This window comes from Furipterus horrens, unplaced genomic scaffold, assembly GCF_987537825.1.
Source record: "Furipterus horrens unplaced genomic scaffold, mFurHor1.1.pri manual_scaffold_10, whole genome shotgun sequence".
NCBI lineage: Eukaryota > Metazoa > Chordata > Mammalia > Chiroptera > Furipteridae > Furipterus > Furipterus horrens.
The window spans coordinates 10,967,326-10,990,543 of NW_028327180.1; the positions used below are offsets into that span (position 1 = coordinate 10,967,326).

At 40.1% G+C, this 23,218-nt stretch overlaps 2 protein-coding genes and 1 long non-coding RNA gene across 4 annotated transcripts in view; 2 read left to right on the forward strand and 1 right to left on the reverse strand.

The window, feature by feature from the left end:
* Positions 1 to 8: 8 nt before the first annotated feature.
* Positions 9 to 4,679, reverse strand: NDUFC1 (NADH:ubiquinone oxidoreductase subunit C1). Its single transcript, XM_090289054.1, has 4 exons — positions 4,567 to 4,679; positions 3,963 to 4,066; positions 2,253 to 2,330; positions 9 to 928 (listed from the first exon to the last, which is right to left on the reverse strand). Exons 1-3 carry the CDS (start codon positions 4,631 to 4,633, stop codon positions 2,271 to 2,273), a joined length of 231 nt encoding a protein of 76 aa, XP_090145180.1. The 5' UTR covers positions 4,634 to 4,679; the 3' UTR covers positions 9 to 928; positions 2,253 to 2,270.
* Positions 4,678 to 5,595, forward strand: LOC149999231 (uncharacterized). The gene is made up of 2 exons (XR_016513448.1): positions 4,678 to 5,021; positions 5,119 to 5,595. It is a non-coding gene; the product is annotated as an uncharacterized LOC149999231 (long non-coding RNA).
* Positions 5,596 to 9,088: 3,493 nt separating this feature from the next.
* The window catches only part of NAA15 (N-alpha-acetyltransferase 15, NatA auxiliary subunit), a 63,925-nt gene continuing 49,795 nt past the window's right edge, over positions 9,089 to 23,218 (forward strand). For both annotated transcript variants that reach the window (XM_090289050.1, XM_090289051.1), the window contains exon 1: positions 9,089 to 9,391. In XM_090289050.1, coding sequence (XP_090145176.1) covers positions 9,338 to 9,391 — 54 coding nt within the window. In that variant the 5' untranslated portion in view covers positions 9,089 to 9,337. The remainder of the gene's footprint in view (positions 9,392 to 23,218) is intronic.

Genomic DNA, 23,218 nt, shown 5'->3' on the forward strand with positions numbered 1-23,218 from the left:
AAACAATGTAACTCTAACTCTGAATTTATTTTCAGAAGTGACTTCCCAAGATATTGTCATGAATCTCCCACAATAAACATTGGCCACAGCCCAAAACATACAAAAAGCCAATTACAAGGCAATAAATCTTTCTATTTAACACCAGAATGAAGACACAAATAATTAATTTTTAAATATATGATATACTAAGTGTTTAAATTACAAGTTAACAAAGTGGCATGTAAGTTTTAACTGATTCACAAGAAAGGGTTTTGATGAAGAATAAATGAAGTGTGTTTTAATTTATGTCTATTACTCTTCCTTTCCTCCCCTCCTTTTTAAGTCAGGAGTTTGCTATTCATTGGACGAAAGTAACATTAGCAAAAAGGGACAACAAATTTCTGTTGCCATAACCAATCATCCAAGTGAAAATCACTCAAAATCAAAGAATTGGGGTGAGAAGAAACTCATATATATATAAAAATAATAGGATTCAGCTTTACTTTATGACTTAACCAAAATGACTTCTCTAAAAGAAAAACAGTATTTGGGCTCTTTTGTATTTTGATTAATAAAGTAATTCTATCATCCTAATACACTAAAGAATAAGTGTTCTGATTAAAAATTAGAAGTTAATATAAGGAATAAATCCTTCAGCACTGATTTTTTAATCTAATCCTTAATAAGTTTTCTTACCAATGGGTTTTTAATTACCACTGACCCTGTTACCAGAGAGTACCTTTCACAATGAAATACTTCTAGTAACATACCTTAGAACTGACATTTTCCACACATTGTCACAATATTCACAATCTGAGGAATACAGAAATATTTTTATTTTTTCATTTAATGATGTAAAACAAATGCTAATGACATATATTCACATATAACTTTTCTCTCACGTTTACAACTCAACAGACTGGAACTGCTTTAATCACGATATGGATATCTACAATGAAGAGAAAAAAATTAAAACTAGCATTAACCAGCAGAAATATTAAAATCAGACCATTCTAAGTAATTCACCTTAAAGCATCACGGCAAGTCTAGAAAACAAACCCACAAAGAGTATCCACCCCTCATTTTAAGTTGTAGCAAAAAATATTTTATTTGAACTATAAAAAAAGAATAGCAAAAGCATCTGGTTTTGATTTAAATACCTATTTCATTTTTATCTCTTGATTGGCTGACTAAAATAGGGATATGAGCAAGGTGACATTAATAGAAAAAAACTCAAAAATTTGGATAATCAAATCCTTAAGAGTCAAGTTTGAGAATATGGGAGAAAAAGTATAATTAGTGATTACTCTTTTATTTAGCAGATGTAAGTTATCTACTTTAATCAACCTAATCTATGGAAATTGAGATTTTAAGTGTGATTTTTTAATTTTTATTTTTTAACTATATTTTATTGATTATGCTGTTACAGTTGTCCCAATTTTTCCCTCTTTGTCCCCTCCATCCAGCATCCCTCTTCCTTCCTGATTATTTTAAAAGAGGATTAATACAGGATTTCCTTCAAAGGATTTGCAAAATTATAACATATATATGTATATGTATAGATACACATACACACATATATACTGTAACACACACACACACACACACGCCAGTGTGGCTCAGTAGCCAAAAAGTTGTGGGTTCAATTCCTAGTCAGGGCATATACCTAGGTTGTGGGTTTGATCCCCAGTCCAGGTGCATATGGGAGGCAACCAATCACTTCCTTTCTCTCCCTTCCTCTCTACTTAAAAGCAATGAAAAAATGTCCTCAGGTGAGGGTTAAAAAGAAAGTGCCATGAAGGCACTGTGTATAGCCTTCTTAGATTTAATTAAATAATATGATTTTGGTTTCATTCTTCAAAAATTTTATTTATTGATTTTAGAGAAAGAGGAAGAAAGAGAAAAAGACAGAAACATCGATTTATTGTTCCACTCCTTTATGCATTCACTGGTTGCTTCTTGTATATGCTCTGACCAGGGATTGAGCCCACAACCTTGAGGTATCGGGACGAAGCTCTAACCGACTAAGCCTTCCTGCCAGGGCCTGGTTTCATTCTTAAATATGATTTTCTTTCAACATAAAGCATAATGGTTAAAAAGGATTGTGCTAAGTGATGCTAGAGCCAAGGTATTAAAAATTCATAGATTTGTCACAGACAGGAATATATGTGCTAAAAACATAAACCGAATTTTTAAACAAACCAAAATACATTATTTAAAGAGTTTAGATTAACTTGGAAAAATCTACTCATTCTATAAAATTGTATACTTACTGTATTAGTATTTAAAGTTTATTCCAACCCATTTCTTCTTTTATACTCTGAAACGTCTTCGTTATGTTGCGTGATGAGCTTGGAGGAGGTAAAAATTAAAATTAGAAATGTAATCTTCCTGCAAGTTAAAGGGGATGAGGCTAACTAATATTTACATTTTGCAAAGGAATAAGGATAGATTAAAAGAATTACAACTACATATTCTAGTTAGAAATAAAAGGCTAGGAGATGCAAAAGTCCAAAAACTATCGTTAAGTATATGCTTGTTCATTACAATTTGACATACTCAATTTGACAAAGCAACTTTTAAAAGTTTAAATTTAACTTCTTCCAAATAAATCACTTCATTCAGTGGGTAGTTACTGGAATACCTTACCACAGAGCGGTTGAACCAACAACAAAGCAGGACTTCGTTATTAAACGGGGTCCAGGCTGGTTGGTGGGCGTGCGTTACACTTCTAACCTTAGCAATCGGATACTGTGAGTGAATGAATAGCCCCGCATCCACTAGATGGGTATTAATTACATGTCAGGGAGGACAGCCACTTTTTTAGAACCATTGTCTGACAATGCACAACTGGAACAATGGTTGATGACATAGGGTGACATTTGCTGCAATTAAAGATTTAATTTCAGTCAGAGCTCTTGGCAGCAATCAACCTCCTTTTTAGGAAAACTTTAAATGAAAAATGCATATATCTGTCTACAGTGCAGCTAGCTCTGAAGTTAGGGAGAACAGGGTTCAGCAAATTACTTTTCCAAGTGTTTGCCTTTAAAGGTCAACAATAATAGTACCATAGAAATGGAAATATACGTATGCACCGATGTGCTTTCGGGTGAAAAAAACAACAACAACAATAATAGTACCTACCACACAGTGTTGTTGTGAAGATTAAATGAGTTTTTACATATGAAGCATTTAGCATATTGTAAAGACCAAAAACAAAAAACAAAAGGCTGCCCCGTACCTATATACTAATTACCATTTCTAAGAATGTATTTATACAAACCAATGATTAAAATCTCATGTTTTGGAAGCCCAATGGGGTTTATGTTATGTTTTTTAAGTTTTAACTTCAGACCATCCCATGTGGTTACTTTGGTTCGCTGAGATTTTTTGTTTTTTGTATTTTAGAGACAGGGGAAGGAAGGGAGAAAGACAGGGAGAGAAGAACATCAGTGTGTGAGAGACACATCCAGCAGTTTCCTCTCACGCGCCCCCAACTGGGGACCTGGCCCGCACCCCAGGCAGGTGCCCTGACTGGGAATGGGACCTGCCACCCTTTGGTTCGCAGGTCGGGGCTCAATCCACTGAGCCACACCAGCCAGGGCTAATGGGGCCTAATTTATAACAGCTTGTTCATTGATGGCTTGTCTCTATGGCATCTGAAAAAAAGACTGCCCTCATAAACTCCCAAGCAACCTCCATCCTCATTAAGAAATAAAAGATAATATGCAGTAAAACTGCCATTCACGACAAAATCATGTTAAGTAACAACGAATGAGGGAAATTTCAGCTTCATCAAATTTTCTCGATGCCGATGAAATCTTACTATTTTTGGGCCTTGGGATCTCCCTCAAGGAGAAATATGTCCTCAGCAGTCCCATCCCTACGCTGCTGCACGGGACACGGGCTCACACCCTGCCCTCTCCCGCGGGTGTTTCCCCTCCCCGATGTGCTGGGGTCGCACGCCGGGGAGTAAGACTTACGAAGATCCACAAGAAGACGGAAGTGCCCAAGGTCAGCCCAACTTTCGGCCAGTCAGGTTTGTCGTGCAGCGGCTCCCGCACGTAGAACTTGGCCCGCGCAGGCGCTGGAAGGGGACAGAGAGTCTGTAAACCTGCAGCTTGTCGCCTTGCTGGGCAAACACCTAACGGTTACGTGTGCAGCGTCGCCTTTAATTCTCCCCTCGCCACCACCCCACCCTTAAACAGTCAAGGAAACAGAGGCTCGGAGAGGTCGATTCACTCGCCCTGGGCCACCAGCAGAGCCGGACAGGTTGCCCCTGCAGGCTCGGGAGTGGGCGTATAACAAGCGCCTCCCGGAAGGTCTCCCCTCCTTCCAAGAGGGGGTCGGAGGCACCCCAAGTCCATCCTCACAGACCAAGGGGGGGTCGGGTGGCACGCGGAGAAGGGTCGGCGGAGAGCGATGGGGAGCCGAGAGTCGGCTGGGGGTAGGCGCGGGCTCCGGCCCGCGAAGGTCACGGCAGGACGAGCCCGGGCCGCAACCTCTCCCTGCCCCCCGCGAGCTGGGCTCACCCTGGGAGGGGCCGGCTGCGAGGTCGGGTCGGCGCGCGCGGGGAGGGATACTCACAGCCGCCCGGGAGCCGGGCCGGGGCCAGCAGCCTGGAGAAGGGCCGCAACAGCCTGGAGGGCGCCATGTTGCCGGGCCGGGCTCCGCCTCCCCCAGCGCGGCCTCCCCGCGCGTCCGCGCCCGGCCGCGCGCCCCCTGGCGGCAGGAGGCGCGGGGCTCCCGGCTCTGCAGCCGCGCCCCACCGAGGCTGCCGCTGAGAATGGATCGCAGTTACAGCCCCATAACCTGTCTGTAAAATGGAGAGTCGGGAAGGAAAAGATTAAAGGTGTCGGTGGTGGGGAAGAGGGCGGGGCGAGGAGAAGGGAGTTTATCCTCTGTCCTCTTAGAGTTTATTTCGGGCCCCTGCCCTAGGGACACTCACCAAGACTTACCAAAATCTGCCACCAGGAGCCAGAAAACCGAAAATGAAGCGCCCTGTTGAGTAACTAGCATGCTGATTGAATTCTGTGTTCCAGGTACTGTGCATTAACTAATCACACGGTTTTCCATGCATTGTCTCCCTTCATCTTCCCCACGGCCGCATGCCGAGTCATTATTATCTTCACTTTACAGATGAACCTCAAAGAAGACAAGCTATTCATCCAAGCTGACATATTCCACCTTATATTTGGAAAGATCTCTTGGAGTTCCTGAAATCGGTTGACTCGCACTGTCATAGCAAAGCCTCACAACCCTGTGAGGAAAAGAGAATCCTTGCATTTTAAAATAAGTGCCCCGACGTTTTCAAGGTCACCCAGCTGGGGGAGATGGGACTCAGACAGGTCTTCTGATCCCGGATCGAGGATTCAGTGATCCTCCTTAGCCCACCTAACAGGCTGGGACAGTCTCCTGAGGCCACCAGCGGAAAGGCAGGGTTCAAAGTGCCATTCCTGCTCACACCTTTTTAGCTGAAGGACTTTTTAGGCAAATGACTTAACCTCTCTGTGCCTCAGTTTTACACCTGGAAGATAAAACCTGTCCTATAGGGTGGTTGGGACACTTAGTACTTAAACTACTTGGTTTTGCCCATTAAAGACATCGTACTGATCAGTAGGTTTTGTTTTTCACAGTCGAACCAGATTTTTGTGCATTCAATTCTCATCTTGATCGGATGTCTAAAGACCTTGTAAAAATATGTATAGGTGCAATTTGAATACTTTAATCCTCTAAGCCTTAGGTCATTTAGGTTCGTTTTAAAAGCAAGATAAATATTAACAAATCTCTTTTCCTGCTGTATTTTCTTTAACTATGTCTCTGGGGAAAATTGGTTTAACAAAAAATTATCCACCAAAGAGTAAAATAATTGTATTATGCTTTCTGGTTCACTTTTACATGTACTTGGTAGCTAAATAGATTGCCTAAGTTGTGCGTCACTTTATAGTTGGTAACCTAGTTTGAGCCTCTTGGACTCATGCTCATGTAAGCAAACTGCTCAACTAATATGCTGACTCGGTTGTTGGTTCTCAGCTTCTTCTCTTCTTGTCCACTCAGCAGCCCTTCAGTTGTATATCCTTTCTGCACCATCCCTCAGAAGCGTGTCCTGACACAGCTTTTGCTAGGATCCAACAAGTTGGGACGAAAGCCATGGTTTAGTCAGAGCATACAAATCCAGGAAGCAAACTGCTAATTTCAGTTCTGCTCCTGGAAAAGGCTGTTTTGTTCTGTTGGTCCCTGGACCCTTCTACTGGTGTGTATTTTAGGAAAGTGATGAAGTATAAGCACATTTCTCTCACCGTGTTAGAGCGGATAGAACCTCACACTTGAGTAGGCAGCTGTAGGTGAAACCACAGCTTGGAAAGAATCCTGGTGAAGCAATTCTAGCCAGGAGCTAATAGGTCTGATATCTTGGTAGAAGTTGCTACATGAAATTATTTAAGCATCTCCAGAACTGGAATGCTAACACCTTATTTATGACCCAGGCAAAGGGAGAGATTTGAATTAGCAGCTAGAAAACCAGAAATTTAGTCCCTCTACATATCCCCTTTGTGGAATTAAAGTTTGCAATGTAAATAACTTACTTGTTTATTTTTGGTTAATTTGGGGGGGAAGTAGCATTTTAACAGTAGTCATATACAAATATTTGGGGTAGGATGAACTAACCACCACCATCATCATCTAGCCTTGGATATGTTAACTCCCTGCATAGCTGTCATTCACAGCATAAATAGAATCTCCATCTGTCAAATAGTGGTGACCTATCAGAGTAGATATTTTATTGTTGAGGTCAGGCTATCAAGTCACTGTGTGGTCCAACTGTTATCTCTATCTGTAGGTCCATTTTAAGTAGGATATGATTCAGATAAATGTTGACACAGACTAGTATTCACCGAATCTTAAAAATTGGTATTTGTTATTAACCAAAAAGAATGTAACATTTGTCAAACTATATTGCTGACTCAACTATTTAGGAGCTTAGCTTCTGGTGGAAACTGTTTCAAAGGCCAGAAAATTTCTTCCCCCAAGGGAAAAACAGTATATTATTTATAGGAGAAATTTAGAGAACCAGAGCAAATAATAGGGGCTTTTGGATATGAAGCCAACCCTAACCTGAAACCTAACTGAACCCTAACTCTAAACCTAAATCTAACCTCAGTCCTGAAACTAATCTAACTCTAACCCTAAACCAAAGCCTAATCCTAAACATAACCCTACCACTAACCATAAACCTAACATTAATACTAAATATAATCCTACTTTAACGCTAAACCTAACTCTAACCTTAAACCTAACTTAAAAGAAAATTCTAAACCCAACACAATGTAAAGTTGGGCAATTTTCCTATCTTTTTACAGTTCAGATAGTTAAAAGAAAGACCTTTTAAAAAGGGGGCAGTGAATTTAAAGGTTATTACAAATCAACAACAGTTTTTATGAATTCTAAGTCTGTTTTTAGTTTTATTTATTTATTTTAAAGATTTTGTTTATTTTTTTGAGAGGAAGGGAGGGAGAAAGAAAGGGGGAGAAACATCATTGTGTGGTTGCCTCTGGTGCACCCCCAACTGGGGACCTGGCCTGCAACCCAGGCATGTGGCCTGACTGGGAATCGAACTTACTGCTCTTCGGTTGACAGGCCGGCACTCAATCCACTGAGCCACACCAGCTAGGGTTAGTTTTATTTATTTATAAGATAAGATTTAAAAAAAACTGGCCATATTCCAAAATAATTTTCGCAACGAAGCTTTTGAAGCTAGATCACAGAAACTGAGGGCATTCCAAGATTTGAGTCCTAAAGCCTTATTTATGAGCCAGGCAAACAGAGAGAGCATTCGAGATAGCAGAAAGCCCAAGCATCAGTCCCAGATTTTTCCACTGGGAAACAGCTTACTTAACTCACACCTTCTAGAGGGGGTTAAGGAAGAGGAAGCTGAAACCAGTAAAATATCTGGGTAAATAAATTTAAAAGAGGAAAGCTACCGCACATATTGCTTAACGATTCATGATGCAAAGAATGCTATGGATCAAATTCAGGATCTGGAGAGAGAGAATTAAAAATAACGAAGGGTAAAATGTTCATATGTGAAAAATTGTAGATCATCAATGGAATGCCACTTTTAAAACTTAGTTCACTTCAGGGGGGTGGACGGAGGTGGAAGAGGGTATAAGGGGGATAAATGGTAATGTAAGAAAATAAAATAAGTGAATTATCAAAAAGAAACTGAGATTGTTAATGAAATGACGTATGTGGAAGAGGCCTTAGCGGGTACCTAGTCTGACCTCGCCTACGGCAGTAGTTTTCTGCTATCAATGGCAGATACCCGTAGGCTTCTGAGATTTGAGGATTTCGGGTGATGGGGAGCTCAATGAGTCACAATGTCAAGCACTAGCTGCAAACCAGCTCGCGAGGAGTCAGTGTCCCTAACTCGACTACCCCAAGGTGACTCAGACAGTCGTCAACCTTGCATTGTATGGACTCAACAGTGAAATAAAAACACTTTTATGTTCAGATGCTTCTGTGCCAGTGCAAAACGACGCTTTGGATCTGGGCTGACTACCTTTCCAGGTTCGTCTTAAGGAATAAACTAAATCACCGGTACTCCAACCAAGTCCATTTCATCGCTCAAGCTCTTTCACGCTTAGTAGACTCCATTAAGCACCCTCCTCTCCATATTTGCAAGTTTCCACCGGCCTGAAGCCTCTTCCACTCCGCCCCCTGCTACTTAACCAGGCACTTTGTCCGTGATCAAACAGTGCTTCTTGAATCCCTGCATCTTAGCATTGCAGGCTCAAGCTATGTCGATTCAATGAACGAGTGGCCAGTCCAGCAGCAGGAAGGCTATTTTTAACGCAGAGGCGGTCGGAACCGAGTTGACTACTGCGTTCGCTCACCCTCGCCGCCCCTGAAACACTCGGCACGGAAGGGATGGGCGGGGCCTCCGGCGACCTTCCCGGCCGCGGCCCGCCGGCCGCCTCCAAGTTTCCCAGCAAGCTCCAGGACAGAAGAGGTGGGAGAAAAGAGGTCATCGCGCCTGCGTGCTAGGAGGTGTGACCCGGGTGCGAAAACCCTTCGCGTCCGCCATTTTGGTTGCTCTGTCGGTCTGTTCAGTTACCACGTGAACCGCCGACGGAGACCCGTGGTGGGAGGGGGGGGGAGGCGGCGGTAGCATTAAGTGAGAAAGGAAAAAAGACAACGAGGGGAAGGGGGTGTCAGGGTTGGACGACGCTGTGACACCCGAGGCCTGGTGGCGGCGGTGGATCGGGGCAATCAAGGCTGAAGCAGCCAGGGAACGGCGGCGGTCGGACAAACACACTGACCGAGCCGGGCGGTGGCGGGAGCAGCGGGAGGAGCCGGAACGATGCCGGCCGTGAGCCTCCCGCCCAAGGAGAACGCTCTCTTCAAGCGGATCTTAGTAAGTGGGAAGCTCCGGGCAAGCAATGGGAAAGATTCCGCCGGTGCATGGGCCTGTCACCCTTAACCTCGGCCCGACGGGCACCGAGCCACCTCGGCCCGGGACCCCGCCTTCCTACTCCTAGTCAGGCCGAACGAACTCTCTCGTCCCCTCCTTGAGGTTCCCGCTTCAGCCCGTGCGCGGGGGACCCGAGGCTTCCTCCTCCCGTCCTCTTGCTTCGGAGGCCGTGATTCCGGACTAGGCCCTGGTCTCCCAGCTTCTAGTTCGCCGGTTTCCATACGCCCCACGGAGCGAAGGGAGGCGAGGCCCGGCCTCTAGGAGAGAAGCCGGCAGTACGGGCAGGAGCCACGGCCCGGGTGGTGCGGGAACCCTGCCGGCACCCTTGGAAGGAACAGGTGGCGCGGATGCAGCGCAGCTCATTCATTGCCCGAGCGCGGCTCTCCCCGCGTCGTCTGTCCCTCCCTCTTCCTCTCCTCTCGGGATTCACCTGTCCCCGCCCGGAGTCACTGAATGACCCGAAAGGAGGGAAAGGCAGGAAGGAGTTCGGAAGAGAGAAGGAAGCTTTCTTAACGACTACCTCCTTTGGGTCAGGTGCATCCTGGAGTCTTCAGCTCCTCGGCCCCTCTCTCCCTCCTCTTAGAGCAGGGAAAAGGACATTTATTTCTTAGTTTCGGAGCGGGAAACGGCCCCACCCCGTTATCCTCCCGTGGAGGTGGGGCGCGTTGCTTGGGGGCGGTCCGGTAGGAAGTGAAAAGTTAAGCGCTTTTAGTTGAGATGTTCTAGACCCGGATTTTTCTTACAGACCCAAGTGCATGAACACCGATGGAAAAATGTAGCAGCAGAGAAAGAGAATATAAGAACTTTTGAGATGGATCTTTGACGCTCACTCAAACCCACTTATGCATTTCGAATGTGTGTGGTCTTTCTTCCTTTTTCTTTCTTTCTTTCTTTCTTTCTTTTTCTTGGAATCGTAAATGCAATATTCGGAGAGACTGTGGTACTGTAAAGGCAATGATGTTTGGAGGGACTGTTTATATTGTAAAATAGGTGGTGTCGCCTTGGCGCTATAATTAACACACCGGAGCACATTTGTTGTTTGGCACTTAGTGTGTGGGTTGCCTCTTTCAGGCAAACGTTTCTTCTGAAAGCATTAACTGTGTTTGCCCAACTTAAGACTTAACGTTTGGACTGTGTTTATCAAAGTGTTTGCTTTTTTCTTTTGCTGTTTAAATTTATTCAGTTGTTTGGAAAGTAGAGCAACTCTGGGGATCCAGTTTTTCTAGAAATAAGAAAGCAATTCAATATGTTGAACTACCTTCGAGTTTATGAAAATACTCATATGCCGTACAGATTTAGTCGATTCATGTTGAAAAGCATCAGAAAGTGACGTCAGATACCATGTAGCTCTTAACTTCCTTGAAACCCTTATTGCCATTATTTAAAGACTAATTGGAGCGTAGGTGGGACTATAGTATAGTTTTGCCAGAACAGTTTATTTATTTTTAAACTGCTTAAGAGACTAATTGGTGTGTAGGTTCAACTATAACATAGTTTAAGAGTAGCAATTTGTATTTAACCACCCCCAAATCTCTATTTTGAAAAACTTTAAGTAGAGGCAAGAGTACAAAAAGCACTCATAAACCCTGTACCTAGATTTAATATTTAACATTTTGCTAGATTTGCTTTCTTTCTCCCCATATATATAAAAGAGTTCAAAGTGAGTTGCAGACATAATACTTCATTCCTAAATGCTTCAGCAAGCATCTCCTAAGAATAAGGTCATTGTTCTGTAAAACCATAATATCATTATCAGTCTTTCCCTACCACTGTTTAATATCCAGTTCATGTTCAATTTCTCCCAATCGGTAGGGTCGCACTTTTAAAAATCCCACTTTTTCATTTTGAGCCACACGTAGTTTTAACAAAAACGCGTTGCGGTGCCTTGACCCCATCCAGGTGCCACAGTGCTAATGCCTTTTAAAACTAGTTCAGTATCATAACGTCGATACAATCTGCGTCTTGTTCGTCTTTCTCCGCTTTACTTGCACTCATTTTGGGTGGTCAGTTCTAGCCTGAGTGTGTCACTTGTGTGGATTGTGGTAACTCCCACCGCAGTCAGAGTACAGGACAGGTCCATCCGCGCTAGGACCCCTCTGTTGCCCTATTCGAGCCATACTCACCTCCCTTCCGCCCTGTCTGCCCCCCAACTCTGGCATCCACCACTAACTTGCTATGTTCCTATAGTTTTGTCATTTGGAGAATGTTTACTAAAAGGTATATAACTTTTTAGGATTGGCCTTTTTTATACACCATAATTCTCTTCAGATTCATTTAAGTTGTTGGGTGTATCAATAGTTTGTTCCTTGTTATTGCTGAGTAGAATTCTATGATGTGGACTTACCACAATTTAACTTCATAGAATAACAATTTTTGATTAAGCATCATTAACAAGTTTTTCTGGTAGTGACAGGGAGACAAAACATTTAAATTCATTGCTAAAGTCAAAGCGCTAAAGGATTAAGGTGTGTGCAGAAGAAATGTGAAAATCACACGAAATGGAAGAAAAGGGGGATTTAATGTCCTTGTTCTCTTACATTGGGAATGAAGAAAATGTTACTAACCAAAAGTAAAATTAGTATTTCCTTTTTCAAAATGGCTTCTGCTTCCTCAGTTGTTATAACAGTTAGCTCTTTCGACTAAGCCTTTTTTCCCCTGTGGGATACTCTAATGCCTTGTAATCAGGTGTTGCTGGGTTGGTAATGTCATTTCAGTGGCATTTAGTTTTTGAGCTGCTTTTTGTTAGTTGTACTATACTTGTAATAAGCTGGGTAAGAAATGAAATTAGTTTGTGTTTTAAAAAATTTGAAACTTCAATTTCGAAATAATGAAGTATGTTTTTGCCTTAATTTTTTCAAAGAAAACCTCGTTTACACATCACTTTGCAAAAAATTTCACTTTCTGTAGTGGATCTGCCTTGTCCTGGTGTAGTTGATACCTAAAATTTAATCTTGTGACATATTTGGACCATCTTTCCCACAGTAGTTTTCTGACTATAAAACATTGTAATAGTTGGTTAGAATGCCTGCAAAATGTGTCTTGTTTATAATTTGTCTAACAAAAGGGCGGGGATGAGTTTATTGTAATATATATTGTGTAGGAGTTTAAAGAAAGGATATTTGTTTTTGTCAGAAGAGATTTTGTGGGGTTTTTTGTTGTAATTACACACTATTTTAACAATTTGAAAAAATAAGTCATTAAAATTATGGCTTTGCCTACTCTTGATGCTATTTGTTTATATAAATAGTTTGAGAGATGTTATCAGATTTTTATACCACTTTCTCAGGATGTAGGTGAAGGGTAGGAGAAATGAAGTGGTCAGGGTAAAACAAAATCCACCCCTCTTTAGATTTTAGCCCACTTGGAAAGGTTGGATATAGCCTTGCAGTCAGTGTGGCGAGGCTGGCCACTGTTGCTGCTTGCTTTCTTTTAATGTTAAAGTGAGCTGTAAGAAAAACATCTAAGTTGGGAGGACTTAAAATATTGTACATTATTAATCTATTCTTGGACTTTTGCCTGAATGATTTATGTTGTTAGTTTCAAGTCTAAAGGACAAAATTTTCCTTTCCTAGAAAAGTGGTAAGAGAAGTAGCTTAGCATGGTGATAATATTTGTGATTTACTGAAAACTTAACATTTGCACTTGAGAACACAGCTTTCTGTGTGATGGGAATGTTCTACATCTGCTTTGTCCAACATGATGGCCATTAGCCACATGTGGCTATTGTATACTTGAAAAATGGCTGTTGGGAATGAGGAACTGAATTTTTATTTTTTTACATTTTATTGACTTTTTAGAGAGAAAAGAAGGGAGGAAAGGAGAGCGGGGGGGAAAGGGAGAAACGCTGATTTGTTGTTCCATTTATTTCTGCACTCATTGGTTGAGTCTCGTCTGTGCCCTGACTGGGGATCGAACCTGCAACCTTGGCGTATAAGAATGATGCTTTCACCACTGAGCTACTGACCGGGGCAAGGAACTGAATTTTTAATTTTAATTAATTTAAATTCAAATAGACACAGGTGAAGGGTTATCATTTTGGACAGTTAAAAGACAGTTTCTACAGAGGCAGACATGGTGCTCTGTATGATGGGAGGGCCGGAGAGCTACTGGCCAACTGGCCTTGACAATAGGGATCTCTGCTTAGTGTACATTCTTAGTTTTTAAAGTAATTCTGCTTCTGAGAATGCAGTTCTCAGCATTGATTCAGATCTATCTTTTTTGTTCATAAAAGTGTTTTTGGACATTAAAAAAAAAAAAGGGTTATATAAGCATCATATGCAAAGGCTTGTTGGTTCAGAATTTTCTCTCCCAGATAGCTGCATGGCTCATTTCTTCTCTGGCTTCTTTTAGAATTCTGCTCAGATGTCCTCGAAATGTTATATATAGAGGCCTTCCTTGACCAGGACAAATCCTCCCAATCCAACCTTCTTATTTTCTTTGCTTTCTTTTTTCTCCATATGTCCTATAACCACCATCTGACATATATGTGCAAGTAATTTGTTTTTCATGTCTTGCACACTTAAAATGTAGGTTTTATGAGGATAGGAGCTTTTTTCTGTTCATTGCTGTACCCCCATTGGTTAGAATAATGTACCATAACAGATTTAAGAAATATTGCTGTGTGAAGTGAGTGTTAAAGAGTGACTACAGGGCAAGAAAGCAAGCTTTGGATTGTGTGCTTGCACAGAGAGGTTTGTAGAAGGGAGGGAAGCTGCGCCCTGGCTTTGTAGAGTACGTTACTATGTGAGGTAATTGTAGGCTTTCAGGCAGAACCTGTACTGCCTGGTAGGAGCTTGGACGTTTCATTTATGAATGAATCATGGTGTTAGTTTGTTTATTACATGGCCTTTCTCCCACCACAAAAACATAATAAGAGGAAATTTGTTTTTTGAAAAATTGTTTTAGCATGGGAAGAAAAATGGCGTCTGGGTTAAATGAGAATGTTTGTTGTGAGGCGCTCGCTGAATCAGATAGCAAGGTTCAGTCATCTGTGGTTTCATAAAGCTCTACAACTGATACTGACAAAGTCAGGGGTGAGGACTTCTGTGTATGCTATTATGAGTATAAAATGGTAGGAGGAGAAACTTTTTTAGTTTAGAGTTCCTTTGTGATTCATTTTGAGAAAATTTTAAAACTCAAGTTGAGTTCTTAGACTTTGGAAGGCTATGCTGTTAGCCGCGGGGTCAGAGCAAGCCCTTTAACTGATCAGTGAGCCCAGCCAACCATCTCGTTCACATCTCACTACTACTTTGCTCTCTGTTTGTGGCAGTAGCCAGATTGAGCAGAGAAGTGCAAGTTCTTAGTGAAAACGGTTTTGAGGAGAATGTCATTTGCCGCTGCTAATGGCAAGAGGAGCAAGTGAAGTTCAAAAGAGTGATGGTTCTTAGTATAAAAATTAGGGTGTGGAAGGGAGGGAATTTTATGCTGTGATTGTATTCTTGGCTTTTGGGAACGTCCCTGGTATATCTACACTGTTTGTGATGCATGCTGTACAAACCGGTATTGGACTTAAAAAAACTAGCTTAACTTGTTGCATATGGTTTTTCCCTCTTAGGTAAGCTGTGAGTTATATTGTCCACTGGGTAATTTGGAATTAAAATGATTGCTTAAATTTTTAATTTAATAAAAGCAGTCTTTTTTTTTTTTTTTTTTTTTTTTTTTAGCTATTTAAAAGTAAAATCACTCTGGCTGGTGTGACTCAGTGGATTGAGCGCCAGCCTGCGAACCGGAGAGTCGCTGGTTCGATTCCCAGTCAGGGCACATGCCTGGGTTGTGGGCCAGGTCTCTAGTTGGGGGCAGGCAAGAGGCAACCACACATTGATGTCTCCCTCTCTTCCTCCTTTCCCCTCTCTCTAAAAATAAATAAATAAAATCTTTAAAAAATAAAAGTGAAATAAAAATTGCACTGTAGAAATAAATGAGAGGTTAATGTTTGTTTGTTTTTTAACCTGATACGCTCTATTCTACTGAGATTTTATTAGTAAAATAGGAACATAATTTCAGTTGATATAATTTGAAATTTCTACCAAAGCCGACAAGGGAAATTGTAATCTTATTTTTTTAATTGAATTTATTGGGGTGACATTGGTTAATAAGATCATATAGGTTTCAGGTGTACAGTTCTATAATACATCATCTGTATATTGTATTGTGTGTTCACCATGCCAAGTCCTATTCCCCTGTACCCCTTTATGCCTCCTAACCCCCTTCCCTCTGGTAATCACCATACTGTTTATGCATTTTTTTTTCTTAATCCTTTCACCTTTTTCAGGTAGCCCACCAGCCTTCCTCCCTTTTGAGAGCTGTCAGTCTGGTCTCTGTATCTGTCCATTTCTATTTTGTTTATTCATTAGATGCTACATGTAAGTAAGATCATAGCACATTTGTCTTTTTCTGACTTATTTCACTTAGCATAAACCGTCCAGGTCCATCCATGCTGTTACAAAAGGTAAGGTTTCTTTTTTATGACCAAGTAGTATTCCATTGTGTAAATGTACCACAGCTTTTTTATCCACTCATCTACTGATGAGGACTTGGTCTGCTTCCAAATCTTGGGTATTGTAAATACGCTGTAATGAACATGGAGGTGCATATATTTCTTTCAAATTAGTGTTTTGCGTTTCTTTGGATATATACCCAGAAGTGGAAGCACCGGTTCAAATGGAGTAGCTGTATCAGTCTGCAGTGGCGACACGAATCTGCATTCCCATCAGAGTGATGAGGGTTCCCTTTCCTCCACATCCTCGCCAACACTTGTTTGTTGATTTGTTGATGATAGACATTCTGACAGTTTTGAGGTGATACCTCATGGTGGTTTTAATTTGCATCTCTCTGATTAGTGACAGTGAGCATCTTTTCATATGTCTTGTTGGAGAAGTGTTTATTTAGGTCCTTTGCCTATTTTTTAATTGGAGTGTTTGTTTTTTTGGTGTTGAGTAGTATTTTTTATAAGTTTTGTATATTAACCCCTTACCAGGTGTATCAGTGAGTATGTTCTCCCATTCAATGGGTTGTCTTTTCATTTTGTTTTTGCTGTGCAAAAACTTTTTAGTTTGATGTAGTCCCATTTGTTTATTTTTCTTTTATTTCTCTTTCCCACAGAGATATATCAGAAAAAATATTGCTATGAGCAACGTCTTGAGATTTTACTGCCTATGTTTTCCTCTAGGATTTTTATGGTTTTGAGTCTAACATTTAAGTTAATAAACTTTTGAGTTTATTCTTGTGTATATGGTGTAAGAAAGTGGCCTAGTTTCATATTTTTTGCATGTATCTGTCCAGTATTCCCAACACCATTTATTGAGTAGACCTGTCTTTACCTCATTGTATTGTCTAGTCTCCTTTTTCAAATATTAGTTGACTGCAAAGGTGTGGGTTTATTTTGGGGCTCTCCATTCTGTTCCATTGATCTGTGTCTTTTTTTTTATTTATTTAAATTTTTATTGTATTTTTTTCCATTACCATTTAGTCCCCTTATACCCCCCCAGCAATCACCATGAGTCCATGAGTCATTTTTCCTTTTTGCTCAATCCCTCCACCCCCTCATCTCCTCACCCCCCACTAGCTGTCATTCTGCTCTTCATCTATGAGTCTGTCCCCATTTTCCTTGTTAGTTTCCAGTTTGTTCATTATATTCCACATATGAGTGAAATCATATTGTATTTGTCTTTCTCTGGCTGGTTTATTTCACTTAGCATAATGTATGTATGTTTTTATGCCAGTACCATGCTGTTTTTTGTTTTTAAATAATTTGTTTATTTATTTATTTTTAGAGAGGGGGAAAGGAGAAAGAGAGGGAGAGAAACATCACTGTGTGGTTGCCTCTCACTTGCACCCCCAAATGGGGACCTGACATGCAACCTACTAATGTGCCCTGACTGGGAATCGAACCAGCAACACTTGGCTCGCAGGCCGACGCTCAATCCACTGAGCCACAGCAGCCAGGGCCATGCTGTTTTGATGGCCTCGTAGTAGTATAGTTTGATATCAGGTAGCATGACTCCTCCAATTTTGTTCTTATTTCTCAAGATTGCTGTGGCTATTTGGGTTCTTTGTGGTGCCATATAAATTTTTGGAATATTCTAGTTCTGTGAAATATGGCATTGGTTCTTGATAGGAATTGCGTTGACTCTAGATTGCTTTGGGTAGTATGCATATTTAAATTTATTTTATTTTTACTTTTAAAGAGGGGATCACTCTTTAAAAATATTTTATTTTGTAGAGAGAGGGGAAGGGAGGGAGAAAGAGAGGGAGAGAAACATCAGTGTGTGGTTCCCTCTGGCACGCCCCCAACCGGGGACCTGGCCCACAACCCAGGCACATGCCTTCACCTAGGAATCGAACAGGCCACCCTTTGGTTCACGGGGTGACATGACACTTAGTCCACTGAGCCACACCAGCCAGGGCAGTATGCACTTTTTAATGATGTTAATTCTTCTATTCATGAACACAGTATATGCTTCCACTTACTTGTATTTTCTTCAGCTTCTTTCTTTAGCATCTTATAATTTTCTGAGTACAGGCCTTTCACATCTTTGGTTAAATTTATTCCTAGGCATTTTATTTTATTTTTTGATGCACTTGTAAATGGGATTGTTTTCTTAGTTTCCCTTTCTGACAGTTCATTATTGGCATATAAAAATGCAACTTATTTCTGGATATTTATTTTGTATATTGTTACTTTACTGAATTCATTTATCAGTTCTACTATTTTTTTTTTTTTGTGTGTGTGTGTGTGAATCTTTAGGGTTCTCTATATACAGTGTCTTGTCATCTGCTTTTAACCTTATTTTGAAGCTAGTGATATTTGTAATCTTAAAATTCCATTTGATGTTTTTGTAGAGATTATTTAAACATTTCTGTGTGTCATCTGCAAGAGTTGTTTTATCTGATTGCACATAAAAGGAGAAATGAAAGTTTGCTTTTAAAAATAGAGATCTAGAAAAAAGTATTTTAGGGGTCTGTTTTCTGCTTCCACGTGTGGTGGTTCCAATTTAAAAAAATTTTTTTTTTCATATGATAGTGGCTTCCATTAATATGGTACTTCCTTATTTTTCAGAGAGCTGTCTTGGAGATTACAAGATCACTTTTGATATCAGTTTGGGAACTGAGACAGAATCTTTAGGAAGGGGGAAATGAAGCAAACTGCATTTACTTAACATCTATTTTGAGCAAGACTATGCTAGACCTTTTTTACACATTAGCTGATATAAACTTTGCATCATTCTTTTGAGGAAATTATAAAAAACATAGCCAGTACTTGTGATTACATTGTTGAAAGTATATTTCTAGTTGCTTTATATAGTCAGTTGTGCTATATCAAGAATACGGGTTCCTAAAAGTTACTGTGCTATGCAAAATCATGCAATAAAACCCACCAGGCTTGTGGGAAGTGGGATTCACACAACACTAAAAACCTTCATTAGTGACATTAAAAACAAAGATAAGAACCTAATGAAAATGATAGCACAGTTTTACAGATGGCAAATGGTTAACAAAGACAATGTAAATACCGCACTTGGCCTTGGAAAAGACCTGAAGTTTCCTGATCGAAGTAGGTGTCAGAAGGATTGCAGTGTATGAGTTAGTGTGTGAAGTGAAGGAAGGAAAGCTATCTGAAGTCTGAGGGAAGCCAGCACCAGGTGTGGATGGGTGTGGTCTATACTACAAGAAACCCGGAGGTCGGTGTTCCAGGTGTGTGTCTGCTGTCCATGCCTGTTGGCCTCGTTTCAGCGGGGTGCAGTTTTCTGTGCTCACCTGGTATTTCTGGTAGACAAAATCCCACAGGAGCAAGCGGGAAACTTGAAATTCAGTAAGCTCAAAATGCTCCCTGATCCATTGTGTTGGGGCAGATGTGTGTTTTCAAAACAAACATTATCGCAGCCTGACTGCATTGTCTGACACAGTGATGTGGAAATCACACAGCCTGGGCCTGGGGCAGCGCCTCCTTCACTTTGAAGTGTGATGGTTACTAAGCCAGAACGTTTCATCTAGTGCCTGAAGGGTCACATTCTCTGCCATCTTAGTTGTCACTGCCACTAAGGAGACTTAAACTTCTTTCAACGTTTTTTTAGAAGAAACTGTACTTATCGAGTATCAAAGTTTTAGGCTGGTTCTAAAGATTTTTGTGGGGAGACTAATCTTTTAAAAACAAGGAAATAAAGTATTACACATAAATGTGTGTTTTGAAACAATTTTGATGCTCAACTGGGTCTCCTGGTGTGAAAAGAACAATGGAAAGATTCTGGGTTTGAATCCTGGCTCTGCTTTCCTTCATTCCTTACCCTTTTTAAGACTCAGTTTACGAACCTGAGTAAAAAGAAAGCAGTACTATCCTAACCTACCTCTGGTCAGGCAGTGAGATAGTCTGAAAGTGCCTGGTACTTGCTCTGTTGTAAGTGTGGTCTAAAGAACGTGGCCTTTTCATCGAATTGTCTCCGTCTTTGTTTCGTTACCGTTACCATGTGTCTTACATTCTATTTGATATTTTTATGTATTTACTTATTTTTATATTTTTGGCAATTTTGAAGTTTTATATTTTTGTTCTAGTCAGTTACCTTTATGTTTATACCTTTAAAAATTATCTTAGTCCTTTAAAAAAAAATTAGGCTTCTACTATGAGATATATTAGCTTTAAATTTCTTATGTGCGAGGCAGTTAATGAGCTTATTCTGCTTTACTTTTTTCCCCTTTCTTCTGACTTTTAAAAGTTATAAAAATGACTTCTTTTGTGAGAGCATGTTATTTTACACACCATTCTTTTACCTTCATCAATATCTTTGTTTTAGATTTAGTTCTGTAATTAAATATCGTTAATATTTACCAACAGACCTTTTGCTCAGGGTTTTTCCCTGTCATCCCATCGTTGGATGAAGCTGTTGTCTAGTAGAGTTTCCTCAGCAGTGCTTGTGAAAATCTCTTGTCCTTATATATTATAACAGATTTCTTATAGCCTTGATATTTGAAGGACAACTTGGCTGGATATAAAATCTTTGATTCATATCTTTTTTAATTTCTTGAAAATACTGTCTTGCTCTTGTATGTTGCTGATGTCAACCTGCTTTTCTTTGTAGATGAGTTGGTCTTTCCTTTTGGAGATTCGAAGGGTTTTCCGTAATCCTTAATATAGAAAATTGAATTGTTTTGCAAAATATATCTGTTGATTACTCTGGATAAATTTTCTCTAGAATGTGGTTTTGAATGTAGATTGATTTTTTAAAAGTTTTTAAATAAAGTTTTTTTTTTCAATTACAGTTTCTATTCAATATTATTTTATATTAGTTTCAGGTGTACAGCACAGTGGTTGAACAATCATATACTTTACATAGTGTTCCCCCTGATATTTTCAATACCCACCTGGCACCATACCTAGTTATCAAAAAATTATTGACTACATTCCCTGTGCTGTACTTTACATCCCGTGACTGTTTTCTAACTACCAAGCTATAACTCTCAGTCCCTTCACCTTTTTTTACCTAGCTCCCCAACACCCCTCCTCTCTGGCAACCATCAGTCTCTTCTCCGTATCTGAGTCTGTTTCTGTTTCATTTGTTTGTTTATGTTCTTTAGATTCTACATGTAAGTGAAATCATCTGGTATTTGTCTTTCTCTGTCTGACTTTTCACTTAGCATAATACTCTGAAAATCAATGTCTCCCTTTAATTCAAGAATTAGTTTTGAGCATTCTTTTTTTTATTCTTTGAAGCTCTTTGCCTATTGGATCTTCTTTGCCTTTCTTTTAGATCTATTTTCCTTCAATTCTTCTTTATTTTTTTTTTATTTGAAAAGCATTCCTATTTTCTGTCTTTTGAGATTATGTATCTTGTAATATAGTTGTTATTTCCAAGATGATTTTGTGTTTTCCTTGTTTCTTAAGTTCTGTCTGTTCCTGTTTTATATCTTCCTATTGTTTTCCACTCTGTTTTAAATTTTGAATATTGGACTATGACAAGGATTTTTGGTGTGTTTTTTATCTGCCAATTTTTTTTCTCCACTTCTTAAATTCCATGTAAGTAACTTGAATAGGGATGCTGGGTTCTTTTTTCTGTTCAGGTTACTTATGATGGATTTTACTGGACCAACAATACAGACAGTTTAATTTTTTGGAGTGAGGGTGGCTTCTTTAATCTCTTGGTCAAGAGCACCCTCTTTTTTTCCCCTACAATGAAGTGCAATTTTTAAAAATAAACGCAGGCACCGCCCCCCCACCCCCCAGGTCTCTCTTATTTTAGTAAGGCCTTTATCTTCATTCACCTCCTTCTCCACAAGCCTTCAGTTGACACTCCTACCTCCGCAGCTGCCTCTTTCTTTAAAGCTGTGTCTTGCTAAAACTGCCACCTTTGGTCTTACAGACATTTCTCATCCTCTTCTTTTTGACTCCCTTAGTGGCCGTTGCCCGTTGGGCTCATTCAAAATGCCTCTCAGTCCTTCCTCCCAGCAAGTGGCCCTCTCCTTGTGAGGCCGACCCCTAGCTGATACTGCGTGCGCTCAGCCACCACTGGCCCCTGCTGCGTGGTTCTTTTGGACAGTTCCCATGGAGCTTCTGGTCTTGGATGCTTTGCATTTACATGTAAATTGGAGTTTTTAGTTGTCTTGTCTCCTTATAATGCTCTGGATGATTTTATTAGCTATATTTCCTGGCCTGTATCATTTTTAGGTGGATTTGTGGAGTGTTTGGAAATGAGGGGGCAGCCATTATCCTGTAAGGAATTCATTTTTGTTTTTATCTGCTATGCTTGGAAATATTAGAGCTTGCTTTAAAAGAATTTGTATTTCAGGTTTTATATAATTGAATACTTGGTTATAGATCTGTTTTTGTGTCTCCATGGCCACTTCCTTATACTCTTCATAGTCTTCCGTGAGCATTTATTATTGAAATAATTATGAGGTTCTATTATGTTGGTTATATGTACATACGTTGAGTTTCATTGAATTTTGTTCTATCCCTGTAGTCAGAGTTCGTACCTTACAGCATTCCTGTAGCAGAATTCTACTCATATTAAGCAGGAAACCTAAATCTTCCTTCAACTTTTTCTTAAGTCACATAATTTAATGCTGAAAAAAGACAGAAAAAGATAAGATAAAATCTGGTGCATTTTACAGATTATATCTGTAATTAAAAAATTTTATTTATTTATTTATTTTTAGAGAGAGAGGGAGAGAAACATCAATGTATGGTTGCCTCTTACACACCCCCAGCTGGGGACCTGGCTCACAACCCAGGCATGTGCCATGACTGGGAATCGAACTGGCGACCCCTTGGTTCACAGGCGGGCGCTCAATCCACTGAGCCACACAAGCCAGGTTGTACTTGTTACTTTTAAAATATTTTAAGATCTCTTGTGTTCTTTTTGAAATCCTAATGACAGATCTTTAAGAAATGGTTTATTTAGAAAAATAATTTAACAACCCAATTTAAATTATCCAGTTTTTTAAATTTTTACTAGTTTTAAAAAATATACAAGTATGGGAACCATATTGTTTCAACCTCACAGGGTGGCCATGAGTGTCAAAGTACTTTAAACTCTAATATAAGGAACAGCCAAAAGAACAATTGTGTTTAGCTTGAATAAGAGGAAAACTGAACTCTTAACAAAGCTAGAATCAATAAATGGAAGTTTGAGGAAGATGGAGTTTGGCTCAGTGTGTCTCAAAACATTTTAATAAAGAATGAGCTGGAACCATATGTGAGCTCTGACAACTTGCACTAATGTTAAAGTCTCTTTTGATGAAGAAGAAATTCTATAAAGTAGCCTTGATTTCTTACGTCTT